The following is a 26,154-nucleotide window of genomic DNA, read 5'->3' as shown; positions in this document are numbered from 1 at the left end:
CAACTATGCTTTCTTCTTTTTTTTGTCAGCCTACCCTGAGCACCTTGCAGTGAATGGAGAACATACTGAATCTGCTCCCGAAGCACCGACAGGAACACAGGCTCTGCAGACGCTCAGCTGCATGTGCCTTGCTGCAGGTTTCTTCTCACAGAGCAGGTTTCTCCTTGTCTTTAAGAGCGACATTCACTTCCTGTAAACCTCTTTAATGGGATAAATCAATTGGACTGATCAGGTTCAATACCAGATCAGGTAGACAATTCTATTTTGAACTTGCCAAAACAGTTAGGCCAAGGCAAGCTGAGCTTTCTTTGTCAAGCCCACTGTCTTCCAAAGGCTTCCGCATGGTACTTTGGTTGAAAGAACAAGAAAAACTCCCCGACATCGACATGTCCTCCGGGGCCGTTGAGGTGAAGAAGGAGGGAGGCCCCCTGACACCGGCCTTCCTCAATGCCAACTGCTCTGTCCACCCGGTTATCCTCACTCAGGGCTCTGAGGAGGTGAGCCCAGGGACCGGGGCTGAGTTTGAGCTCACAGAGGTCACATCTTTCCCAGAGAGGGCCGGTGAGACCGGGGAGGATGAGGAGAGGTCAGAGATTGTGGTGGCGCTGGACTGCCGAGCCAACGCAAAAGGTCAACGGGAAGAGGACGCTCTCCTGGAGAACGCAAGCCAGAGCAACGAGAGCGACGACACCAGCACCGACCAGAGCCCTGAACCACCGGTGCCACTCAAGGAGACCTCCTTCACCATTGGCCTACAGGTGGTTTTCCCTTTCCTGCTGGCCGGGTTCGGGACAGTGGCAGCTGGAATGGTGCTTGACATCGTCCAGGTGAGTGATCTAAAACATATAGGAAGTGAACAGCATATACTAATACAAAAATTATGTAAGAATCTAATAAGAAACTGCTGAAGCAAAATTAACGATTCAGTGTTGCTAGTTCTCCCTTGAAAAAATATTCTTCATTTCAACAAAGAGGGTCCTGCTCCTATAAACAAGAAATGGGAATGATGGATGACGTTAATGTTTTGGATTCTTAGGGAGATTATAGGGAGGTTCAGAAATGTAACAACTGAAACAATTTCACCCCAACAAATTAGGAGTGTTGCACTAGTAGTATTCAAATGTCCAGAAACCCTCATTCAGACATTTTATTCCCTTTCCTTGCAGACTACTTATTTGGGAGAAACAACAGGATCTCTGTCTTATTTAACCCCCCAGTAAAGTTCATCTAAATTAATCTACTGTTTAACAGTTGTGTTTCTGAGCAGAGCCGTTGCTCCAGGAAGACTTTGTGAATCGAGTTGCACTGTGTAAGGGGCCATGGAGCATTTGAATTAACTGGTTAAGCGATCCTTGTTGGCTGTGGCATGTCTGCTGCTGGCCTATCTGATGGTATGCCTTCAGGAATGCACGGATGGGACAGTGTCACACACCCTTCTATTAGAAATGTGAAGTTCTTTTAGAATGTCTATCCTTCCTTCACTGTAGTGACCGTCCTGCTCAGAGTATATCTCAGTGAAATGCCAGCCAGAGTCTTGTTGACAGATCATATATTCCTTAAAAGTCAGCTTGTGTTGCAGATAAAGCTGGAGGTGTCAGGCTGCCTGGAGACCAGTCCAGGCACATTGTGTACGCGCATACTGATGCCAACATGGCAGACCCCAAGAACTTGGCACACAGGGGAGGGGGGACAGGCAGGGGAATAAGTGTTGTTTCTTTGAGCACCTGAAATGGCAGAACACTACTTGGGCTAGAGTCTGAGTGAAAACAAAACACAGTGCGCTGTCAAAGCCTCTATTACTATGTGGTTACGTATTCTCACTAAACCAGGAATGCAGAGGTTTGAGGTCAAAGAAGTTTTCATGCTGCCTCAACTTAGGCACCATGCTGCTGCGGTTTCTCCAGTTTCCAAAACACTCAGTGCACAATTCCTTCAGAGGTGAGGCAGGGAAGCAGGAGATACAGATGGTACAAGGCCTTATCGTTCCTCTCCAATCAGCTTTCCTTGTGACCGTTGGCAAACCTTAAAGAAATGTTTGCTATGACATGCAAAGTGAAGCTTGTCTGAAGCTCCTGTTCTTATGAGTTCATCCTGAGCATCTAGCGGGTTGTCTCATTGCCTAATGCCCCTTCCATGATACTGTGAAACGCTAACTCAGCTAATCCTTCCCTGCCCTTGCCGGAAGGTAATTGTTGCTCCTTCTCTTTTTCTCTCTCTTTGGTTTGGTTTGACCGTCCCAGTTCCTTTGCTAACCGTAAACTAGAAAACTGTAAAATGTTTAAGCCTGTAGTTAATGTGCCTGTCTGTCTGTCTGAGATTAGAAGTTGCGGCTTGGATCAGTGCATGACTTGGCATTATGCAGAACTCTCTATAAGACTTCTTTGAAATCTGACCTTTTGAACATTGTTCACTTTGACTTTCTGTGGAATACACACACACACACACAACCAGAACTTCTGGCCTCATTCCCATTCGAGGTTGGCCCAGAAAGGACTGTCCAGACTGGTATAGAGGAGGAAGACGTCTGCATAGTTCTGCTCAGCTACTTGGTAGCAGCAGTAGCAGATTTTTTTCCAACCCGTTTTAGATGAAACCCTACCCTCTTCTTTATGGGTTTGTGTTACTGGGTCGGCCACTGCCGTGGCTTTCGTCATACGGAAGTTGGCATGGTTTCATCTAAACTGGGTCGATAGACACCATCACAGCCCGAGACATGTTGTTTGAAGCTGACCGACTGGCTCACTTGGAATGAAGGTTAAACATGGTTTGTAAAGGTCATGCAATGCTAGTCTTTTTGGGAATGCGAGTGCCAAAGCTCAAATAGATGATTTGTGACTTGCAGTCACATGACACAGTTTTAGGTTCCATCACCTACAATTCTGTAATATATACGATCAAACTATAAATCAAGACTGCGGTGTAGTGTCATAGTCAGTTATGCATATATGTCCGCCTCAGAGTCTCGCTGTCTGTCCGGTGGTGTCTGTAGACTAAAAACACCAAAATAAAGCAAAAATGTGGGACTTAAGCCTCACAAACAAACACAGTAAAACTACAGGCAGCCGTAAACAGGAAATCATAGTAGACATAAAGGTTTAACACCAGCCAAGCCCTCACTGCCCACCAGACACCATTTCAATCAACCACATCCACTTCCCTGGTTTTTACTCAGGAAAACAGAGCGTGGGCTTATTCTCTCAAAGTGAATCATCTTTCCAGCTCCTTAGTTTCACTATCTGCCCCTGCTGAGAGAAGTTCCAACAGCTCATAATGAAACGTCTTCAGCTATATTCAAATTTTATTTTTTTTTGGATTAGTTTGTAATCCCGCCAAAATAAAATACGAATATATGATCTGATGGACCAATGTTTTTTTTTCAAAACATTCAATGGTGTACAATCATTTGCATTGATCGACTGCTTCTATTCATATTGGTCAGCATGGTAATCATTAACAACATATTAGCTCACAGTTATTAACACCTGACCATATCACAGGCAGGTACTTAGTTAGGATGTGCGTGAAAGAGATTGAAAGGATTAGCAGGTCAGAATGCTTTTGTGTTGCACTAAGCCCTGGCTAATCATTCTAGGTTGCTTGTCTGCACTGCCCTTGGTCAGAGAGGTCAGGCTTTGCCGTTTGTCCACCCTCATCTCAACCATGGAGGCCAGCAGTCCAAATCTTCTCTTCGACTCTGCGTAGAGCTTGATCAAGACTTTTTGGTAAAAACGTGGCAGAGCTTCCGTGCTCCTAAAGAGACCATTTAACTGAAAGTCTTTAGCATTTGTTTCACTAGAAAACGTAATATATCCTTATACTCCCTCAAAAATTCACTGAATGCAGGTCCTCTATGATCATCAATGTAATTCCAATAAGGTCATGTTGCATTGCTGATGCTCATCTTTCATGACCCTCCATGGCGTGTGTTAGCATGCGAGTCTGGACCCTAACTCTACCATGTGTGCGTCAGCAGCAGGTAAATAAAACACACACCACCTAGTGTAGTGTCTGTGACACTCTCACAGTGTCCTTTACATTGCATGCCATCATGTGCAGCCTCTCTCTTAGTACAGCAGTACAGTGATCACAAATAAAATGGGGCCATGTTACTCAACTGGGCAACTCGACCCATGTGGGGCTTGCATACCAGAGCTCCTATAGGTCTGTACACAGAGGTACTGGGGTTGTCCTGTAGAGTTCTTAGAACCGAGGAGGTCGCCATGAGGAGGGAGGGCTTGTTTGGCTCAGAGCCAGTGTTCCATGGAGACAACAACATATATCACCACAGGGAGGCAAAGAGGGAGATAGGGGATTGAGACAGAAGTAGAGAGAGAGAGAGAGAGAGAGAGAGAGAGAGAGAGAGAGAGAGAGCTTGAAAGCATGTGGCTGTTAAAGAAGAGAGGAGCGCTCACAGAGGTGCTCAGAAGGCTGCAGGGTTGGCAGAGGGCAGTGAGCCAAGCTGAGGGGTTGGCTGTAAGAAGGGAGCTGTGCTTGGCCGGCTGACAGCAAGTGGATTTTAACAGAAGGAGTTTAACCCACTCTAGAGTTTTGATGCCACACCTACTGATACAACTCAGAGTGAAGTGTAGACGACACCCCTTATCAGCACTGTACATCTGGATGCACAGTGGGAGCAACACACAGAAACAGATATGCAAGCTTGCTGGTGTGAGAAATGCAGGCCAACTGTGTTTGTATGTAGCTTCAACGTCAGCTACTCTCCATCTTGCTGCCCTTGTCTATTTTCTATCTCTCTCTCTCTTTTCTTTTCTGTGCCAGCCTCAGTGAATATTGATTCAGCTTGGGGCAGACTGGACTGTAAGTGCTGGGGGCCTGTGGGAGCAGCTCCAAAGATAAGCACTTTTACTGGAGAAAGATCGATGGCCTCAGCTTCAGCAACTGCTTTGTTTCTGGCCACAGTAGACCCCAGCCCTGCTATCACTGCACGAACTGCACGGATGCCCAGCGGAAAGTGGCACTTGACCAAGCCCTGGCAAGGGAGGAGGTTATCAAGGGTCAGGTCTAATAATACAGACTATAACTTTCATGAAAGGCCATCTACTAGGATGAGGAAACATTGGCTGAAAAAACAGGTGCACTAGCATGTGCTAAACAACATGACTTGTACTTTTCTCATGTAGGGCCACCATCTGCTCAAGTTTAGATTTCCTTTGGTTTGGGGGGCTCATGTAGACAGCAAATATTTAGCTCCTTTATGCTGAAGTAGGGGCTGAACAGTAAGGCCTAGACATGTAATGATAACCCTTATGCTAAAGCACTCTGATCAATATATCTAGTGTTTAGATTAGGGCTGGGCAACGATTAAAAGTTTTAATCGCGATTAATCGCATGATTTCCCTGATTAATCACGATTAATCGCATTTGTATACGCAAAAACCAATAATGAAATAAAAAGTAGTGTATAGCGCAATTTTATTTTCAATGTTCTGCCATATGAACGAAAGTGCCATAACATTTGTTGTGCAAACACTTTTCTAACATCAGCATTTAATACAGTAGCAGTTAAATAAAATATTCAGTGTAAATCTCAACTTAACAATGTTATCAAAGCAAATACAAAATTAAAGCTCAATGCCACTGCCAGGGCATTAATGTTATCCTCTTCGTTATGAAAAATCTATACTCCTCCCTGCGTCTAACGTAGTCTGCCGAAGCCTCGCTCCACTCGCTGTTTCGTTGAATGATTTGCTGATATCAACTGTGTGTTTTGCATTTAGGTGATATTTTAGACTGGTACTCCGGTGATAAGAAATTTCACCTTGGCAGTGGCTACTAATTACTTTGGTTCTGTCGACTCCGCCGTCTGGAAGAACTTTAAAATGAAAATGGCCATGTAAAAGCTCCGTACACTTATCCATGGTTGTTTATCCGCCAATTATTTTCTTTTTTCCGGTTCCGCAGCAGTCAGCAACAGACTTTCACAAAATAAAAGCCTGACTTTCACAATGAAACAATAAATAATCAAACCTGAGTTAATGCGAGATAAAATAATTGTCTGAGTTAAATAAGTGATGAGTTAACTCGAAATTAACTATTTAACTTGCCCAGCCCTAGTTTAGATGCTTCACCAGCAAAGTATGTCCTGCTGCTGTGGATTTATTATTACCACCAAGGTACCTAGTATACTATGGGGTGCCGTTTGTCAAGCAGCTCACGCTGAAAATAACAGCAACATTTTGTCACATTTAGCTTCAAACCATGTTTAAAAAACTGGTGTGAATTTTTGAGAGTCACTTTTTTGCACATTTACAACAATATTTGTCAACTTGGAGATATTTTAAATATTTAAATCCAAATGTTAAATGTAACACTTAAATGTTAAATGTTAAATCTAAATGCTAAATCTAAATCTAAATGTTAAATCTAAATCTAAATGTTAAATTTAAATCTAAATGTTAAATATAAATATAAATGTTAAATTTAAATTTAAATATAAATGTTAAATATAAATGTTAAATTTAAATCTAATTGTTAAATTTAAATCTAATTGTTAAATCTGAATCTAAATATAAATGTTAAATCTAAATGTTAAATATAAATATAAATGTTAAATCTAAATTTAAATCTAAATGTTTAATCTAAATGTTAAATTTAAATGTAAATGTTAAATTTAAATCTAAATGTTAAATCTAAATCTAAATCTAAATGTTAAATCTAAATGTTTCGGGTGAAACTAAATATTTAGCTAATATGCAAATTCAAATGCCGGTTACAGGAAGTAGTAACAAAATAAAAGCTCGAGGAAGTCAGAGTGTGTTTATTACGGAGCCCCCCAGGGGACACGGGGGGAAATGAGGACAGCAAAATGACTTTTGCGAGATCCCGAGAAAGTTTAGGACAATGTACATCCGGGTATCTCATAATAATGACATATTAAGTCATTATTATGAGATACGGGTTGTGGGCGGGGCGCCACAGAGCAGGGCTGAGCGGCTGCGGGGACAGCCTCCCTACTCGCGGAAGTGGGCGACTGTGCATCGATACAGAGACATAACAGGATCGATCCATGTTTTCTTCTGCATTCATTGTCTTAGCGATGTGCTGCCGCTGAATCATTATAACCAGAACAGACGCTCATTAAAAGTCCGGTTGTCCTGTGTGTGTCTGTGTCTGCTTCCGCCTCACTTCCCTCTGTCCCGCGCTCGCTTTACACTTTAACAATAAACACCAGCGCTGATTACAAGTTATTAGGACACCTACAGGACTGATGTTTACTTTGTGTTTGTTTGATCTCATGAAACACATGTTTAAACACCGTGTGCACGTAGTCCCCCGCTCCACACAACACAAGCAGAACGTGACGCGCACAGTCAGGACCGTCAGCGTTAAATTGACGGAGCGATCCGAAGTCATGATCGGTCATCATCGGATAATAACTAAAAAATACATGTGATTATCAGTTTTAGTGAAGAGGAACAGAGACAAGCATACACCCCCCCAACACACACACACACACACACACACACGCACACAGCCCACACACACACACACGCACACAGCCCACACACACACACACACACAGTCTCCCATGACAGACCCTGCAGTCAGTATCTCATTATTATGAGATAGTATGAGCTCATAACATCAGTCCTGTAGGTGTCCTAATAACTTGTGATCAGCGCTGGTGTTTATTGTTAAAGTGTAAAGTGAGCGGGGGACAGAGGGACGTGAGGAGGAAGCAGACACAGACACACACAGGACATCGCTAAGACTTCCTCGAGCTTTTATTTTGTTACTACTTCCTGTAACCGGCATTTGAATTTGCATATTAGCTAAATATTTAGTTTCACCCGAAACATTTAGATTTAACATTTAGATTTAGATTTAGATTTAGATTTAACATTTAGATTTAAATTTAACATTTACATTTAAATTTAACATTTAGATTAAACATTTAGATTTAAATTTAGATTTAACATTTATATTTATATTTAACATTTAGATTTAACATTTATATTTAGATTCAGATTTAACAATTAGATATAAATTTAACAATTAGATTTAAATTTAACATTTATATTTAACATTTATATTTAAATTTAGATTTAAATTTAACATTTAGATTTAGATTTAACATTTAGATTTAGATTTAACATTTAGATTTAACATTTAAGTGTTACATTTAACATTTGGATTTAAATATTTAAAATATCTCCAAGTTGACAAATATTGTTGTAAATGTGCAAAAAAGTGACTCTCAAAAATTTACACCAGTTTTTTAAACATGGTTTGAAGCTAAATGTGACAAAATGTTGCTGTTATTTTCAGCATGAGCTGCTTGACAAACGGCACCCCATAGTATACTGACCTGTATCTGCTTCCCATTTTGTTTCACTTCATTTATTCAGCATTAAATTATTTAAATATTAGCCCATCGTCTCTTTATCCAATGGTGTCGAGCCGACATGGTTTTCAGTCACCAGAGATGCTACCATGTTTTTTGCTTGGTATATTTTTCATGGTGTTAAAAACTTAAAATACTTGGAACAGCCAACTTGTTATTTCCTAAGACTGAGTATTGCGTCCACCTTACCCACACTGCCCTTATTCTTCTGCTGTATTTCAGGATTGTTGCACTGCAGCTATAGCTATAGCTTCTAACTTATGCTAATGATTTTATTTGACTTTGGAATACTGTGTGGGACAATATTAGTTATTCATATTTGCGACACCAATGTATATTTAAGAAATGTCAGTATTTGCTTAAGTAGTAAAATAATGACCATAACTAGGGATGTGTAATACATCAAACATTCTAGTGAGATATGAGGTCTCTATTGTTAAAGCTTCAGTGTGTAAGATTTAGGGGAAAGGGATCTATTGGCAGAAATTGAATATAAAATAATCCTAGTGGTGTTTTCACCTAGTGGTGTTATCGCCTTACTGTACAAATTGTAGTTTTCTTTACCCTAGGACAAACTAAAAACCTTTTGAGTTTTTATGACGACTGAAGGTTACCACAGGTTCTCTGTCATGTTTGGAAGGGGAGGGTGAGGTGATGGGTATTCAGCTGCAACATGCAACTTCACCACTACATGTCACTAAATCCTACACACTGAACCTTTAAGTTAAGTTGGAAGAGGGGAACTAAAAGGGAAAGGGGAGAATAAATGCCAAAGGAGGACGGTAATAAATCACTTCAGCATGAAAACCCACTGACCCTGTTCTTGTTAAAGGAGAGCCACGTGATACTGTAGTCTGCAAGGTCTGTACAGACCGATCTGTTCCATGGTATAGCTCTGGTTACACCACTGAATCTATATGAAAGAACAAGATCACACAGACCCAGAGATATTCTTCTACCAACTAAGGATTAATTTTGTAGATGTACAGTATGTTTAACAGTGTGTTTCTGGGAATCAGATATGTTCCATGTCAATATTGTAGTGTATTGACTGTTGACTGTGATATTACATGTCATGTTGCAGCACTGGACAGTGTTTACGGAGGTGTCGGAGGTATTCATCCTGGTTCCAGCGCTGCTGGGGCTCAAAGGCAACCTAGAGATGACGCTGGCCTCCAGACTTTCCACAGCGGTAAGAACTGTTACAGTGTGGGCGTGTCTGTGTATGTTTGGGGTTTAATACTCTAAGTTGCATTGTCCCTTTGTGAGCTTGACCCACAGACTGTTTAGAAAAATGTGTTACTGATTGCGCAATGAACATTTTACTTTCTAAATAGCAAAAGAATACTTTGAATTAAATTAACATTAGCATAACATTACATTTCTATTAGAAACCTAGCTTGCATGTTCAACATTTATTCCATCTAGCAAATTAAGTTACATTGTTTGTACATGTCACAGATAGTTAAATATGACTTTATAGAATAATCGTTATGTTTATTATTGCATCCAATTAGCTGAGCAGATCAATCCTGACTTAAGAAAGTGTTTGAAAAGTGCATTCTGCATAGTCTGCAATACTGATATTGATCTGAGTAATCAAGCATCAGTAGGTTATGACTTAACATCGCATGATGTGAATTTTCAGAGCAATGTTTCTCCTGGATATCGGCGTTCCTCAAGGTTAGGTTCTTTAGTATTTCCTATACAAGAAAGGCCATAGTTTTGTATTGTATTCCATCTGAAAGATGTCTACACAGTATGTATGTCTTTTATTTATTTCATCTGTATAATACCAAAAAGTCCTTGTGGAATTATAACGGGGAGGATTGTTTCAGTTGTTCCCTCCAAAGTTACCCTATCTGTCTCACTCATTGCGTTTAACCTCTATGATCCATCAAAGCTGATTGTTCCTGGGGTCAGAGGTCATATTGCCAAACGTGACCTGAGTTTATCACAAACTGATAGCAACATTCCTGTCCTCCTCTTTGTGTTCCTAATAGTATTACTGACCCTGCCCAACTGTTTCACCTGAAGCTGTCCTTGTGGGCAATTGGCCTTGGACATCAGAGTGTCTGCAGTATGGAAACACAATGAAAAACAACACATAGATTCATTCTTCACACATGTGTCTACATGGATAAAATATTCACATAGTCATTATTATTTTATTAATAAATAATAATTTTGTAAATCCGATGTTTCCTTTGATGGAAAATAATGATCCCAGTCTGTAATAGATTGATGGGCCAATACACAAGGCCCAGGTACCATTATCGGTATTAGGACTGAAAAAGTCTGATCAGTGCACTTTTATTTAAGAGATGTTACCAGGCTACATCCTGGTCTGTCAGTATAATGAGTGTTTCTATAATCAGTATTAGTTTTACATTTTCTAAAGCTTTATTTAGTTAGTGTTTTGTTTGGATAAAAGCTTCAGCTAAATTAAATGTAATGTAATGTTTTGAGTTATGTTTCAATATTAATTCAGCAATCAGAGGTTAAGGTGAATCAGTGTACGATTTGGAAGTTGCTTCAACAATGTTTCACCAACACTTCAAAACTGACTTTGTGGCTGCTTTATGTTTGGAATCACAGCTCGGTTCAAAGTAATGACAATAACTGAAAATGTCTGAAAATACATCACTGTAACATACAAACCATAAAATGTAGAAACCATGAAACAAGCTGATTTCATATGGACAGCAAAGTTTTTCAGTTCAACATAAAAGTGTTCTCACTTCCAGCCTCACAAAGCAGGCCAGAGTCTGGTGTTTGTCCTGAGACATTACTGTTGGCTCTCTGCTGGCAGAACCCAGCGGGACCACGTTTCTTTCCACGCTGCCACTAATAATGAGCAGATTAAGACCACTGTAAATTTCCTAATGCGCTTATTACCCACAAAAATCATGTAATCCCTTATACTGGCTGGCTGTAGGAGTTTTCATTTCACATGACTGTGTTTCCTTTTTTCTTTTTTTCCCTTTTTTTCTTTTTAACCTCTTTGTCTTTGACTGTTTTACTGAAATGAGGCTTGTCCCTTGTTTTCATAATCATTGGTCTGACTAAAAAAATTTATTTTGGGCTGTTTTCTCAGTTTTCTCTCATTCCCCTTTCATGTGAATGAGCTTAATTGATTGTAAGGATTTGGAAAAGGATATTTGGGGAATTATTGAAACTTGGCAGCACCTGTAAATTGCAATGCAGGTGCAACAGGGTGCGTTACACGTTAATCAGAGATTACAACCACTACAAAATCCTACTTAATCTTAATTTTGTGTGTATTAAATGTGTCGACAAACCCTCATTTCATGTTTGTTTGGATTCCAACCTTGCAAACAACAGATTTTCCAGTGAAAAATAAATGGTATTATAATTCAACTGAAGCTTTCAAAATCTCTGGGTATTTCAGCCTCTCATGCGCCTTATGTCATCCATCATAATTCATTTTCACAGGAATGGTTGTGAAAATGAATTATGTTGATCCAAACACTAATCCAGTCGGCCGCACACACACACACAAACACACACACACACACACACACACGCACGCACACCAAAAGCAAATGACTTGGCATCATAATCAGACACACCATAACATAACACCAGGCGATGCTGGCGTGAGCTTCATCTATGTGCTGCATCGCTTGTTTTAAAGCAAATTTTCAAAAACTACAGTTGCAAAATTGTTGTATGTAATAAGGGCTCCTTAAATTAGATCCTGAGGAGGTTTAGAGATTTAGAGACTTCTGTCTGAAAGCAGCTAAATGAGACTCTTGACGTGTGGGTTAATTCATTGTGTGGTGCTCCCAGTGCTGTGCTCTGATGTTTAGTTTTCTCTTGTCTGGCCGCCTTAAGCATATTTATCAGTGTTTGAGGATTACCCTGTGAGCGACGCATCACTGTTATTGCAGGAGATGTCCATGTGCACATTAGCATGCGATCGATGTACGAGGTGTGATGTTGGCGTGGTTGTATTTATAATGACGAACAATCCTAACCACACGACCGTCACATCAATCAAGCTGGTGAGTTTACTCTGTCAAGCTGCCAGACAAACTCAGCGGGGATGGAGATATACTCACACACTAACTCACAAGTCACACCCAAAAAGTAATATTAACTAAGGGCAAGGCACATTTATTCGTATCCTACACAGAGGTTATTCTGTGTGCTTGACAAAAATAAAACAGTAATAATTAAACAGGTAAAATGGTAAAAGAAAGAAAGAAAAAAATCGCCATAGAAACTGTATAAAAGCTCAAATTATAAAACAGGATAGAGTTGGGGCAGATTTGATATCTACTGGGAGCTGGTTCCAACACTTGTTAGCATAGTGGCTAAATTCCATTTCACCCTGTTTATTTTTAACTCTCTGCACAACTACTGTTATATCATCAAATATGTCAGAAAAATGGTCAGTTTATTGTCTTGAAGAATGAATAAGTCTCTCATATCAATCAATCCTGTAATTGGAAGCTAGGGTGAAACCTGAGAATTGAGAATTCAGTTCTAATATCGAGACAATCGCACTATTAATATTCAGTCCTGAAGATACTCCTGTAGTCTAATCTTTTATTTGACAGTTTGGGCAAATTCCTTAAACTTAAGCTGGATTTCATAAAAAGCAGTAAATGGATAACATGTTTGCAAACTGTTGCCTGCGTACACATTACAGCAGATTTATTACATTTGCAGTCCTGATTCAGGCCACCGGTTATTTTTCAGCCAAATTGATATTAATTTTTAGCTGCTAGATGTTTGATATTTAAACAAGCTAACCGCTAAGTTGTTGGTTAGCAGATAGTTGCTGTGGAGCTCAGCAGGTAGTGAACAGGAAATGACAGTAAGCAGAGTTGATAGGATCTGCATAAAAAACTATGGTTATATTAAGCTATAGCTTTAGAGGGTATTGAGTTGTTACCCCAAAGAGTTCTCGTCTATATTTGTTTGTTTGTTAACCAAAAACCTGCTCTACCGAGTTCCATGAAATTTAGAAGAGGGGTAACCTTAGAAAGAACCCATCATATATCTCTGTGGATCCAATGGAAATTGATTTAAAAATCAGACATATTGAGGGGACTGATGTCTATGAATGCATTAATTTGCAATAGATCCAAATAAAAATCCAGATGTAGTGAATTTAAGTGTGGTTGCAGAAGGGGGGTCCTTGGTGGAGGTATGTGCTCTACTAGTTCCAGGTTATTACAACTGGGGTATCTTGTTGTTTAGCCTTCACTCATATTAGTAATGATAGGATCATAGACACCAATGTAAACTGATGAGGTCTATGAGTAATAGTATTCATTTCAGTGGGACACACGGTGGCCTCTGGTTTAAGGTCCTTTAATGTACTAAGTTTGTGTTTGGCCAGGGACATTTATCGCATGGTCTCCCCCAGGATTAATTTCTTGTCACGTCTCTACCTGGCTACTGGGGTGAGGAAAAAAAATTAACATTCAGCTTGTACTGATTCAGCTTTAACGTTGCCGTACTCAATGTTGTTGTGTACACACTGTTTTCCCGTGGGAGATTTGGGGCATGTTCTCTTTGGTTTTGCATCCAGATACAGTGGATTAGAATCATCTGGATCTGAACTGATGGCCTGTTTACAACCTGTGTTATCGCCTGACTGCCCATGATTTAAGTTCACCGAGTTCCCAGCTCTCAGCAACAGCATCAAACTGTAGCTAGAAAATATTATTTGATGGTCAAAACTATTTTTTCATAAACCCGAATTTCCACTTCCTTGATCAAATTTGAATTTAATGTATTTAGTCTTAAATCCTTATTTAGATCACAATTCTCCCTCTGGGTTACGAAACCCAGACTTGTATGGGTTGTCATGTGTCCAGATGTTTCTCTTCGCTCTGCATATGTAAATGCTAGTGGACAGAAATGAAAAGGAGATCCTCTGTTTGTGTTCTCTCACTGTGGAAGAGCATTAGGATCATTGCTCTGCACACACAGTGGCCCACTGTCGCTACAGATACTTGATGCTTGAGACCACTGGTGTGTATGTGTAAGTGCACGAGCACTTGTGTGTGTGTGAAAGAGAGGAGATGAGATAAGTGGAGTCGGCCGCAGGATCGGATCAGAGTGTCTTTGTCCAGAGAACTGACATTTTATTGTTCTGGTGGGACCAAGGGGCAGCAGCATGTACACACGCTGTGGACCCACACACACACAGATGATAATGTGTTGACCCTGTGTGCTCTTCTGTCTCTTTCAGGCGAATATTGGTCAGATGGACACAACCAAGGACATGTGGAAGATGATCATAGGGAACCTGGCCCTCATTCAGGTAAACATCACTGAACATTCCACTCCAGTGTCACGGAGCATCTCTGACCAGGCGAAGAGGCACTCAAGACACCACGCTGCCAGGAGAAATCTGGTTATGGCAAGAAATCAGATCATGAGTTTTGTATCACATATTTCAGTTGGATGGTCGTGTTGCTCTGAAGCTCAGTTTACATGCAGCTAGTGGATAATCCAGTATCTCGATGTCGATTTTGCTTTCACATTATATTGGATGTTAAGATGCAGACTGATGATGTTTCCTGTCATTTAGCTGCACTTTTGTCACAGGAACGTGGTTTGTGTCAAGGATCTTTATCTTATTCATGCACAAAAAAGCTGATCATAACTTGACGTGGTTAAATTGTTACAAGAGAAAACTAGAAAAGGGAAACCGTGGTTCTCATCTAGACCGTTTTTCAGGGATCAAATTACGTCCAAACCAGGGAACATGGTGGTTACATAAGTCAATAGTGTTTACAGTAAACTCATGATGGGGCACATACAACATGTATGGCATGTTCTCAGCACATTTTCTGGTCAGAACCAGTAAGCCAATCACTCTCAACTCCCCTTATTACCTGATCTGTTATTTACCCACATGTGCAGCCATCGGTAGCTTTAAGGTTATAGCTTATCGATCATGTGACATGTGGATCGGAGAAGCCGAACCACCATCATTCCAATTAGTGGACGACCTACTCCATATCCTAACCCACAGCCGTCCCTGTAAATTGTTCAATCCAAACAGGTTTTTAAAAACTGGACTCTGGACTCTGGACTGGGAACTGTAGGCACTATGGTGACTAACAGGCTTTTATCAACATTTCTACAAAGATAATTAGATCCAGTTCTTGATACCGTCTATGATTTCTTGAAAATGGAAACGACAACTGCAAGTTATGTTCTTAAAAAAACTAAAAACTCACTGTTCAACACAACATGATTGGCTATGGGACAAACCCCTTCCTCAGTTGTGGGTGTAACTTCCTATGACCCTGGGGTCCACGAGTGTTACGCTGAATCTACATTTTAGAGAAAGATAAAACTTAAAGCCAGGAAGGCAAATTGCTTTTCTAGGAAAATTTAAAGAGCTACAAGAAGTAAAATACCCTTTGAATATGGAAATGTACCAAGCCAGGCCTAAAACCAAATTAATGTGATAAAAAACTACATAACTCTGACGGGTACACAACTGATGATATGTCCCTAAATTTCTGCTTGTGATCTCTAACATCTGCTGGTGATCCTTGACTGCTGCTGGTTGGTGAATTATTGTCAATCTAGTTTGGAGGACCTTCAAACGTTCAAGTGATATAATAATATGTAATATAAAACTACAAATATACTTTTTAATCAAATACTTCCTTGTAATGACTGACTATGTGTGCTCGCACTGCGGCCTCTTCTTCTCTGCTGTTTGTTTTACCTCTGTCGAAGCAGCTGGACCTTGCAGTGCTTCAATATTTCACATGTTTAAATTCAGTCTACTTCAACTCAAACCTAAATCAAACAGAATTGGTTGCTTTTTATCAGAAAGGAATGTTTTGAATATTTGAACACTATTCAATCAGTATTTCAATCACCAAAATGCACTCCATTCAGTCTCAGTGAGTCAGTCACCTCTCCTGTGGGGCTGTCTTTTGAAGTGAGCTTGTTATGTAATATCTGCAGAATCCTCATAGGGGCTTACACCAGCGCTTATGATATAACAAAGTTACCAAATTTGTACATCTGTTTATTATTTTGTGTTTAGAGATGACGTTCTCTTAAAATAAAAGCTTAACTGGATGGACGTCTTCTCTTTGGTTTATGGTGTTGAATAAGTGAATATGTCATATTTTATTCATGAAGCCAAAGCTTCAGATGTAACAGCGCAGTCTTGCATATAGAACATCTGGAGTTTACATGTTGACTACATTCAATGGCGACGTGAACCACTGTGATGTGTGTGTGTATTCAGGTCCAGGCCACAGTGGTGGGGTTCCTGGCCTCCATAGCTGCTGTGATCTTCGGCTGGATCCCAGAGGGACACTTCAGGCTCGGCCATGCAGTGCTGCTGTGTGCGTCCAGCGTGGCCACTGCATTCATAGCCTCTCTGCTGCTGGGTACGATTTCCTTTCACTTTATCGTCTCATTGTTTCCCAAGGAGGGAGCACTGCTCCAAAAAAAAACATGATTTAAACAAAATGCTATATATATATTTAGCTGCAGTGAAGGTCTATTCAGACACAAAGACGCCAACAACACAAAGTCTGGTTTAATTGGTCACTAAACAGGATGCAAGGGAAATTCACGGTGTAAAAATCTCATCAGGCCTGTCAGTGATTCATTTAACTCTCTGCTCAAGTTAGCCAGTTGGAGTTAACGTGACCATATGCTAATATGATCCAGGGATAACGCCGTTTAGATGTATGGCAGGAATAATGTTTATGATATGATTTTCAGCGTCACGTTAAGCATGCTAATAATGGAATTGTGCTTGGTCGTAAAGTTTAATTTGACCAGTTGAAGGAGCACAAAAAAAGTTATTGACAGAAGTGATTTTGATGAGGACATGAGCATGTGTATCAAATGTCATAGAAATCCATCCAGCAGTTCTGGGGCTATTTCATTCAAAACCATAATTGACAACCTCATGATGCCAGTATATGAGAAGTCAGACATTCACCAAAACCGTTCAAAGTGTCTCTTCTCTGAACCGTCATGCTGTCCCATCTGATGCATTTCTCTAGCCATGCTACCAAGGTTTAAATTAGATTTTGCAAAATGTAAGGCCGACATTGGATTATTCAAGAAAAAACTATTTGCAGTGCAACTTGAAATAATTGCAGAAAGTATGATTAGAAACTGCTTTGATTCATTCATTAGAATTCTCCATTTTCTATTAGGATTGACTGTATTCTAAACTGTAAACCTTGATAATACCCTGTAATGTTCTGCACTGTGTTTTGCTCTTCACACTGGTTTGAAGTCATATGTCATAAAACACCAAAACGCAGATGATACATGGTGACACTGCAGAACACAATTCATCACACAGCTTATCACACATCAACATGTGCAGCTACGTGGGATCATGCCCTCTCGTGAATTAATGTTGTGACATCCTGAAATCCCACAGGGCTCATCATGATCGGAGTGATCATAGCATCCAGGAAGGTGGGCATCAACCCTGACAATGTGGCCACACCTATAGCTGCAAGCCTGGGAGACCTGATCACCCTGTCCCTGCTGGCAGGCATCTCAACAGGACTGTACAAGGAGCTAGGTAATACAGTCACACACCCAGTTCACATTGAATTCAATAGGACACTTTCAGAGGCTCATGTAATGTTCATCAAGGGCTGCATTGTGCTCAGTTTTTCAAGAGAGGACAGTGACGTTGTTTGACAGTGCAGTGTTCAGCTGTAAAGAGGTGGGCAAGGAGTTCATGAGGAGAGGGTGTGAAATAAATGTGTATTTATTTAAATCAAATTAGAAGGTAAACTATTACTGCTCATACAGATACATGTGATAAAGATGGGCTGTCTTTTGAATGACAGAGTGTTAGGGTCATCTTGAAGAAAAAGATCATCTGAGATTTAGGAATATTGTCGTAAGATTACAACAAGCTGCAATTGAGAAGAAACTCGTGATATTACGAGAATAAAGTCGTAACATTTACAGTCGAACACTGCTAACATTTCCTTCTCCACCAGAGAAGAAACTAATTGTAGTTCCTCAGATTAGAGAGTTTCTTACACAATCATTAAAAAGTCCTTATTAAGATGCATAATCAAACTGTAAAATGACACGTAGCTTTATATTGTGACTTTATCCTAGACTTAATTCTCACAATATTTTATTCTCCACTTCTCAAAAAAACAATTCTGCAACATGGCAACAAGTGAAAAAAATAAATAGATGTGACCTACATTCACAAGTTAGTCAAGCCTCTAATTAGTAGCACGTTTCTCAAAAGCCAACAAACAAGAAAGAATCATTAATACAAAGCAAATAATTCAGAGAAAGCTATATCATAGTGCCTACATTATTGATGCTACTTCAAAAGCATCTATGAAGATGTTATCGTACCAGGAGAGTACAGTGAGTGAAATGTGACTCTGTGTCCAGCTGTGCACAGTAAATAAGGATGAAAGCTGCCCACACCTAACCTCGCTGTTTCTTATAGCGAGAAACTCCACAGCTGTATTGTTCGCTCCATGATAGTTTCCTCACCAGCGACACACCCGGCTCAACCAAACATCCCACGGTTCCTTGGGTTCCACGCCACAGACAAACAAACCCTGGTGCACACAGCACTGATTAAACCGTCCTGAGTGTGGAGTCATTTCATAACTCTTACATCAGTCTGTGTCCACAAACAGGACACCCTTACTCAATCTAAATGCCGAAGTCTGCTGCTATATTAAGCTTATTTGGGTTATTTTGTCTCATACGCACAAAAACACAGCTGGTGTTTGGGTCTTGTGGACAGAGTATGTTTTTTAAAGTAGTGTTTGTGGTGGTTCGTTGTCTCCTGTGGTGTTACTGTAGTTGTAACACTGCCTCCTAGAGACAAAACAAGGTACTCACTGTCAGTCCAATCACAATCCCGCTCAGTCCTCACAAGCACAAGTCACTTACATTCCATTTAGAAAAATATGAAATTCTATAATACTAAGTTTTAGTTTTTATTAAAGTCAAGATAAAAAAGGTTTCAACTGGTCCAATATTTGCATTGAAATATTATTTTAAATTTCTGATTTACCACTTGAGGCTCCAGCTATTAGGTTCCTCTGTCTTTATTTGATTTAGTTCGCATTTATTTTACCAAAGGACTCTTGTATGATAATATTGATAGAGTCCTTCAAACAGTATTTGGACAGTTACATGTTTTACACACACTCAAAATTGTAATATTTTAATTAAAATCATGAAAACTACATTAATGATCTGCTTTAAATTAACAAAAGCTATTACAGAAGTCTCCACCTCTATTGAAAAGGCAACTTTCAGGTGTGAGCCATGAGCCATTGAGCCATGTGTGAGCTTTTAAGTACATGAAGTAATGTAGAAATTACAAGAAACATTTAGAAGCCAAATGTCCAGTTGGTTTTGAACCCCTACATTTTGTCCTCTGTTATAATAACACACACACACAGTTCATTTTATATCGATTTCAACCCGCTCAAATTGACTTTTATAGAGAGTGACAAAGTCTATGTTGGGGTATTACAATCATTATCTTGTGCATGTTTTTAAACTAAAAAAAAACGTCACGATTGATCCACAGATTTCTCAGTAAAATGTTCTTGATGTGTTAATCCATCTTTTCTTCTTCTCTTACAGATTACAATGACTATGCCAGCCCGCTGGTGTGTGCGGTGTTTGTAGCCATGTGCCCCCTGTGGGTGCTGATAGCCAGGAAGATCCCTTCCACCAGAGAGGTCCTCTACTCTGGATGGGAGCCGGTTATCATCGCCATGGCGATCAGCAGGTACAGCAAGCAGGCATCATTGTCTTTATTTTTTCTCTAAAATAATCTGTCAAAATGATTGAAAACTACTTTTACTGTACATATACTGTAAACATACTCTCAGGCACTGACATGATATTCACACTGTTTATCGCCCTTTGTAACTTGATGCCATTTATGCGAATACATTTTCTCCATTTTGCAGAGTAAATATAAGATATTATGTCCTACTTATTAAGACACTGTACATCCCAGATTATTCTTTGTTCTTTCCTCTGTTATAATCACAGGCTGTGAAGAGAAAGCAATGACTTCAGTTCTTTCCACTTGTCTGTGTTTCAGTGTCGGTGGTCTGATCCTCGACAAGACCGTCACTGACCCGAACTTTGCTGGCATGGCTGTCTTCACCCCGGTCATCAACGGTAAGGAGCCATAAGACCATAAGCTTTCCATTTACATGACACATTAACGATGCCTTTTGGGGATGTTGAGGAAGTTATAGAGAAAGAACAAGTGTGTGGTTTATTTAACTGCAGATAAATAACCATGTAGCAAATAGACACTACTAAGTTTGAGGTCAATGTGGATGTTTTATTCTTGGAGATGGGGAATAAATATAGAGAGGTCTGTTCTTGTGTATTTAAATCTCTTTTTTTGTCAGCACATCCATATGTTTTATAAACATATGGATATGTTAGATGGGTGATGTATGCCAGAGCGACCATATGTCTTGTTACGTGACTTTTCTTTCTCAAAGTGACAGATAGAGGTAACATATTTCTAAAGTGAAGGAAAAACATTGCATTTTCCTTTTGCCATGTTCTTAGGTGTTTCATGTGAAAACAATACCAAAACTGACTCGATGCCAGATGCCAATACTCAGGGTGTTTTGCTCTTTTTCCATATTTTCACCCTGTGTGTCAGGTGTGGGAGGAAACCTGGTGGCGGTTCAGGCCAGTCGTATCTCCACCTATCTTCACATGAACGGTCTACCCATGGGGGATCCCAACCTTGCCCCCAGGAAGTGCCCCACACCCTGCACCTCCTTCTTAGGCTCCAGTAAGTCACATGGGAGCTGTGGAATGTTCCACAGTTTCTCTAAAACTGATTTTTCCATTATGCCTTCTAGTTCCAGCCCTCAAAGATCAAAGCCTAATTTTCTCTGAATTTGATCATGTCACTGTCCTTTTTTAACATTTCTCATGTGACTAGTTTAAAAGTGGCTCCTCTCTCTCTTCCAGCTGTGAACTCTCGCTCGGCCCGTGTGCTCTTCCTCCTGGTTGCTCCGGGTCACCTCGTCTTCCTTTACACCATCAACTACCTTAGGGGTGGACACACCACCCTGACGCCCGTCTTCGTCACCATCTACATGACTGCTGCACTACTTCAGGTACACACACAGGCCCACATACACAGAGTCTAGCACCAGCACACAGACTCAAAAGAGGCTTGCCCTTGCCCGTTTTCTTTCTTGAGAGAAAGTGCTAGTATTAGATGTATACACATCTAATATGTGTATAATATGTGACTAATACACTAGTATTTAACTAGTGTTGAGTATTTAACAATTTTTCTAGTGTGAGGTTATTAACAGAGCTGCAATCTGGTAATGAGTGTATGTGCATTGTGCACCAGCTGCTGTTTACTATCTTGATAATTTTACCTAATAAACGGTGATATTCTGCACCACTGACTTCAGATTAGCTTTGGTTTGTCAAAGGCACATTTGCAGTCTTTTGACTTAAGACATGAATGGGCCAACAATGCACCTGACCACATCTAACACACCCACAGGCGCTCACATGGGCTCAGGTGTATTTACTTGGTGCTAAGTATTGGATCAGGCTCCAACAAAGTGCTTTTTTGAACATTCAAGTGTTGAAGTTGCAGCATTGTTTTACAGTTGGTAGTCGCTTTTCCTTTTTTTTTTTTTTTAATTCAAAATATTGTGAGATTGGTTGAATTAGAGCTCATTATTGTAATTTTATGAAAGTGTAAATTTCCCCATAAACCCCAGCCAGGAATACATGGATATATCTTTATTTGTGTTGCTTATCAATAATTGAGAGTGTGGTTCCAGTAGAATAAAGTATGCTTCTTCTTTGTCTCGCTCCAGGTGATTATCCTCCTCTACCTGGCAGACTGGATGGTCCACTGGATGTGGGGTCGAGGCATGGACCCCGACAACTTCTCCATCCCCTACCTGACTGCCCTGGGTGACCTGCTGGGAACCGGCTTCCTCGCCCTCTGCTTCCACATATGCTGGTTCATCGGGGACAGAGAAAATAATGCGGGCAACTAAATGCATGCACAGACACACGCACAAAAACAAAACTGTACACTTGCACACATGGACAGTGACGAACGTCACCCATTATCTGAAACTGGAAGATGTCTACATTTAAGGGCTAATCTCTTGTAGGGCTCTCATTGAGGGTATAGTGCAGTAGGGCAGAGTTTCACCTTCAGGATTACAGGATGCTGATGCACCACAGCTGCTGCCGAGAATCCAGACAGAATCTTTGTTTCACTGCAGAAACACTGGAAACACACACATCCCCTTGTCAACCACCCAACAAGCCTGCACCTGATGGATCCAACCCCACAAACTCCAGTACTCCTCTTCTACTTTACTTAATAACTTAGTCCTACTACTTTTGTTATTACCACTCTATTGACAATGATTATGATTGTTGGTGAATAATGTATTTGATATGAATCGATACCTGTTCTATTTGGATGGCCAGTCCTCATTATTTTCAATGGGGACTTTTAGCCCTACGTTTTTTGAAGATCAACTTTCAACACTTGAAACCAAGACGACAGACAGCAAAAAAACTGCATTCAAAAAAGCCTAGAATGCTTAATCACCAAGTGCTTTGCCATATATCCAGAAAGAATATTACATGAAATCTAATGTGTTTAGTTTTTGATTTAGTAGAATACACAAGGCTCTCTCTGTGTTTTACTTGGGCCTTGTGACAACAGGAGACAGGCTTGGGGAGGGTTTACTACAGGGGACTGGACCACAAACATAACTAGATAAAGCACTTTTTCTTTGAATAGTTCAATTTGAATCAGGGCAGGGACTCAATGTTGTTATTTCTGAGGTTATTCCTGCACAAGAAAGGACTTGAGCATTGGGAATCAGACCTGGAATCAGATTCACTGCCTTAAAAAATGCTAAAGTCAGCCTGCTACAGGAACAGACTAACCTCCGCCTCTCAATTGAAATGTTCACAACAATGATACTTGTGTGTTCATTCACACAATAATCTGTCTCTTTTACATTTCTACCCATTTTGCTAAATACTACAGTTGTGAAATGTCCTGCGGCACAAACTTTCATTAAAAGACAAACAAACACAAAACTGTGGAAAGTAGTGTGTGGAAAATGCGAACAACTGTTTGTAAGGAAGAAAAAATGCACACACATCAAGTGTTTGTCGCAGCTCACTTTGATTACTTTTGGTACCAATGGGTTTGTCCTAACAGTATGAGAATAGCACCAGTCCCCCCCCATATGAAACCATCTGCCAACTCTCTACTTGTGTAGGCTTCTTGTTGTTGTTGTGTTGCCCAAGCCAGGCTTACAGTAAGTGACAAGAGGCTCAACATGCTGCAATGGATTGGAACAAACCTACAGAGCTTTCCCAGCTGGTACGGAGGGTGAAAGTGAGTTTATTTGCCTAAGCGTGCTCACAGGAAGTGCTCAGATGGGTTCAGCTGGCACAGACTGACTCCGCACAGAAGGTTCTGGTTGCTGATGATTGAGAAATTTAGTTATTTGATTTTTATTCCTAAAAAACATTTAGGTCGTGCTGGACCACATAATTGTTCAATTGAAAGACGGGCTGATTATGTTCTGTGAGGTTGGTCAACAGGTCCCATCGTCAGATAAGGATGTTTTATTGTTTTTTATTTTGATGCTTTTAGATTCAGATTCACTTAAAGATCAGGGTAGTGCTTAAAGCTGTCCGAGGACCCAGTCACACAGCAAAAAACAGCAAAAAATGTAGCTGCTCTAGAGCGTAACAATGACTGCCTGCTCTGCTTCCAGAAGTAGAGTTCCCATTCCTTTTGAAAGAAGGAACTATGCATCACATAAACCCCTGCAAATTATCATTTTACAACAACTTCCATTGCTCTTGAATCAAACCTTGGTGAAGCAAATATTTCACATTGAGTTCAACTCAAATGAATTTGACTTGTGGTTAAAAGTCCTACAAGTGTAGGGAGTGAAAGGAATCTAAAATGGAGGGAGCTATCATATTAGCAATAGACAATAATGAAAGAGGATATCCATCTTTTAAACAAACTTTTTTAACTTTTAACCCATTAGTGATTATTGAAGCCAGCAAGGTTTCTGTCAGTTGGCAAGTTGTGTTAGCTTGTGTTAGCTGATTTACAATATGGACAATAAAACACCAGGGCTTAGTAAAAGCCGCAGCACAGAGAAAATCTGAACTAGCTCAGCTACTGAGAGTTGCAGCTTGGTTATAAATTGTTTGATCACAGCTTGTGCATCGATGAGGAATTTATTGAATTTTGGCACCATCATATAGGAATCTGAGGCTAGCTAAGATATTAGCTGTGTTACACCAATACATTTCATACTTAATGGTTTCTTTAGAACAAACTGTCTGCTCCATTATAGAGATGCAATCTCTAGTGAGCCATTAGTCAGACGTTAATGTTGCAAGCACATTTATTTCCTAATTGTCTGATATCTATATTCAGACATACAAATTAATTTTGCTCTGGTAGTGTCTGGTGTGACTGGGTCCTTAAAGTTATAGAAAACTTCTTATTATACATAAATAATGAAATAATACACACACACTCACATAAACGTCCACCAGACTCAGCTGACCTGAGCTGACTCTTTCTCTGAGGGCTTACATGTGAGGAGCTGTGAGTACAGAGTGTACAGAGCACAGACGTTAACCCAGAGGTGAAGCACAGTGTCTTAGGAGAAACCTGCATGTGATGCTTGACTTATCCAGCGCTTGTCAAACCTCTGTGCTGTTTCCATGGGGCCATCAGAATGCATGTGCAGGGCACATTGGATGTGCAAAATGTGATTTTTTAAATCTGTCATAAATCTTTTGTTTTTGTCAGATTCTTTTTTTTGTATGTGTCAATGATGTTACACTTGTGATTTATTTCTTTTTATTCATTTCCCTAATCTTTTTAACTATTGATGATTCTTGTTTTGTGTTATGAATTTCCCCCGAGCAAAACAACCACTGTATAGATGAAGCAACTTCTCTGACGCTGGTCAAACACAGAAGTACTGTAATCTGCTAAATGGACACCAGAGGGCACCACAGGAATTATCTCAACTGCCCAACTTCTCTGTGCAGCTCTGTGTCCCCTGGATTCAAACCCACCCGGTCAACCCTGAGTCACATTTGCCTTTTCTCGACATTTACCATGTTGAAAAAGTAGTGACCTTCGATCCGTCATCTTTCAGTCTGTATACTCCACTCTCTTACTGACCAGGTGCCAGCATTCTGCCTCTATGTCAATAGAAAGTTGTGAATACTTCTATAAGGAGGGCAAGTAATGCTTTGTCTATTTATTTTTAGAAGCACACAAAGCAAATTGTACATACTATATTTATTCTATATATAAGGTTGTTTATTTTGTAATTTCATTTGGGCTCAGTTTCTTTATAATCATGTTATTGTAATTTTCTCTTCTCTTTAATGTGTTCTATATTTTTTGGCAAAGGCCAGTAGAGTTTTTTGGCGATGCTAATGAATAGAACAGTGCCTAATACCAGTCTTACACACTTCACACACACACATACACACACACACACACACACACACAAACCTGGTCTCATGCAGGTATTATAAGACATAAAAATGCCTTAACCTATCAGAGCCAAGCTTGAGTCAGAGTAACCAATCAGGAGCTAGGTGTGCCACTGAGTAGCAACTCTTTGATTAGTTTTGATTAATAAAAGATGTACGTTATGTTGATTATGATATGTAATGTAATAAAGATTGTAAGGGCTGGC

General features: G+C 40.1%; 1 protein-coding gene across 1 annotated transcript; it reads left to right on the top strand.

Annotated features, from left to right (window-relative positions):
* Positions 1 to 341: 341 nt before the first annotated feature.
* Positions 342 to 22,428, top strand: slc41a1 (solute carrier family 41 member 1). The gene is made up of 10 exons (XM_061070289.1): positions 342 to 827; positions 9,450 to 9,557; positions 14,598 to 14,669; positions 16,629 to 16,773; positions 17,790 to 17,936; positions 20,000 to 20,147; positions 20,469 to 20,548; positions 21,051 to 21,185; positions 21,368 to 21,516; positions 22,243 to 22,428. The coding sequence occupies exons 1-10, from the start codon at positions 342 to 344 to the stop codon at positions 22,426 to 22,428; spliced, it is 1,656 nt and encodes a 551-aa protein (XP_060926272.1).
* The last annotated feature ends 3,726 nt before the right edge of the window (positions 22,429 to 26,154 follow it).

This window comes from Limanda limanda, chromosome 4, assembly GCF_963576545.1.
Source record: "Limanda limanda chromosome 4, fLimLim1.1, whole genome shotgun sequence".
NCBI lineage: Eukaryota > Metazoa > Chordata > Actinopteri > Pleuronectiformes > Pleuronectidae > Limanda > Limanda limanda.
Note: the sequence above shows the minus strand (reverse complement) of the source record. Positions and strands in the feature narration are given on the sequence as shown.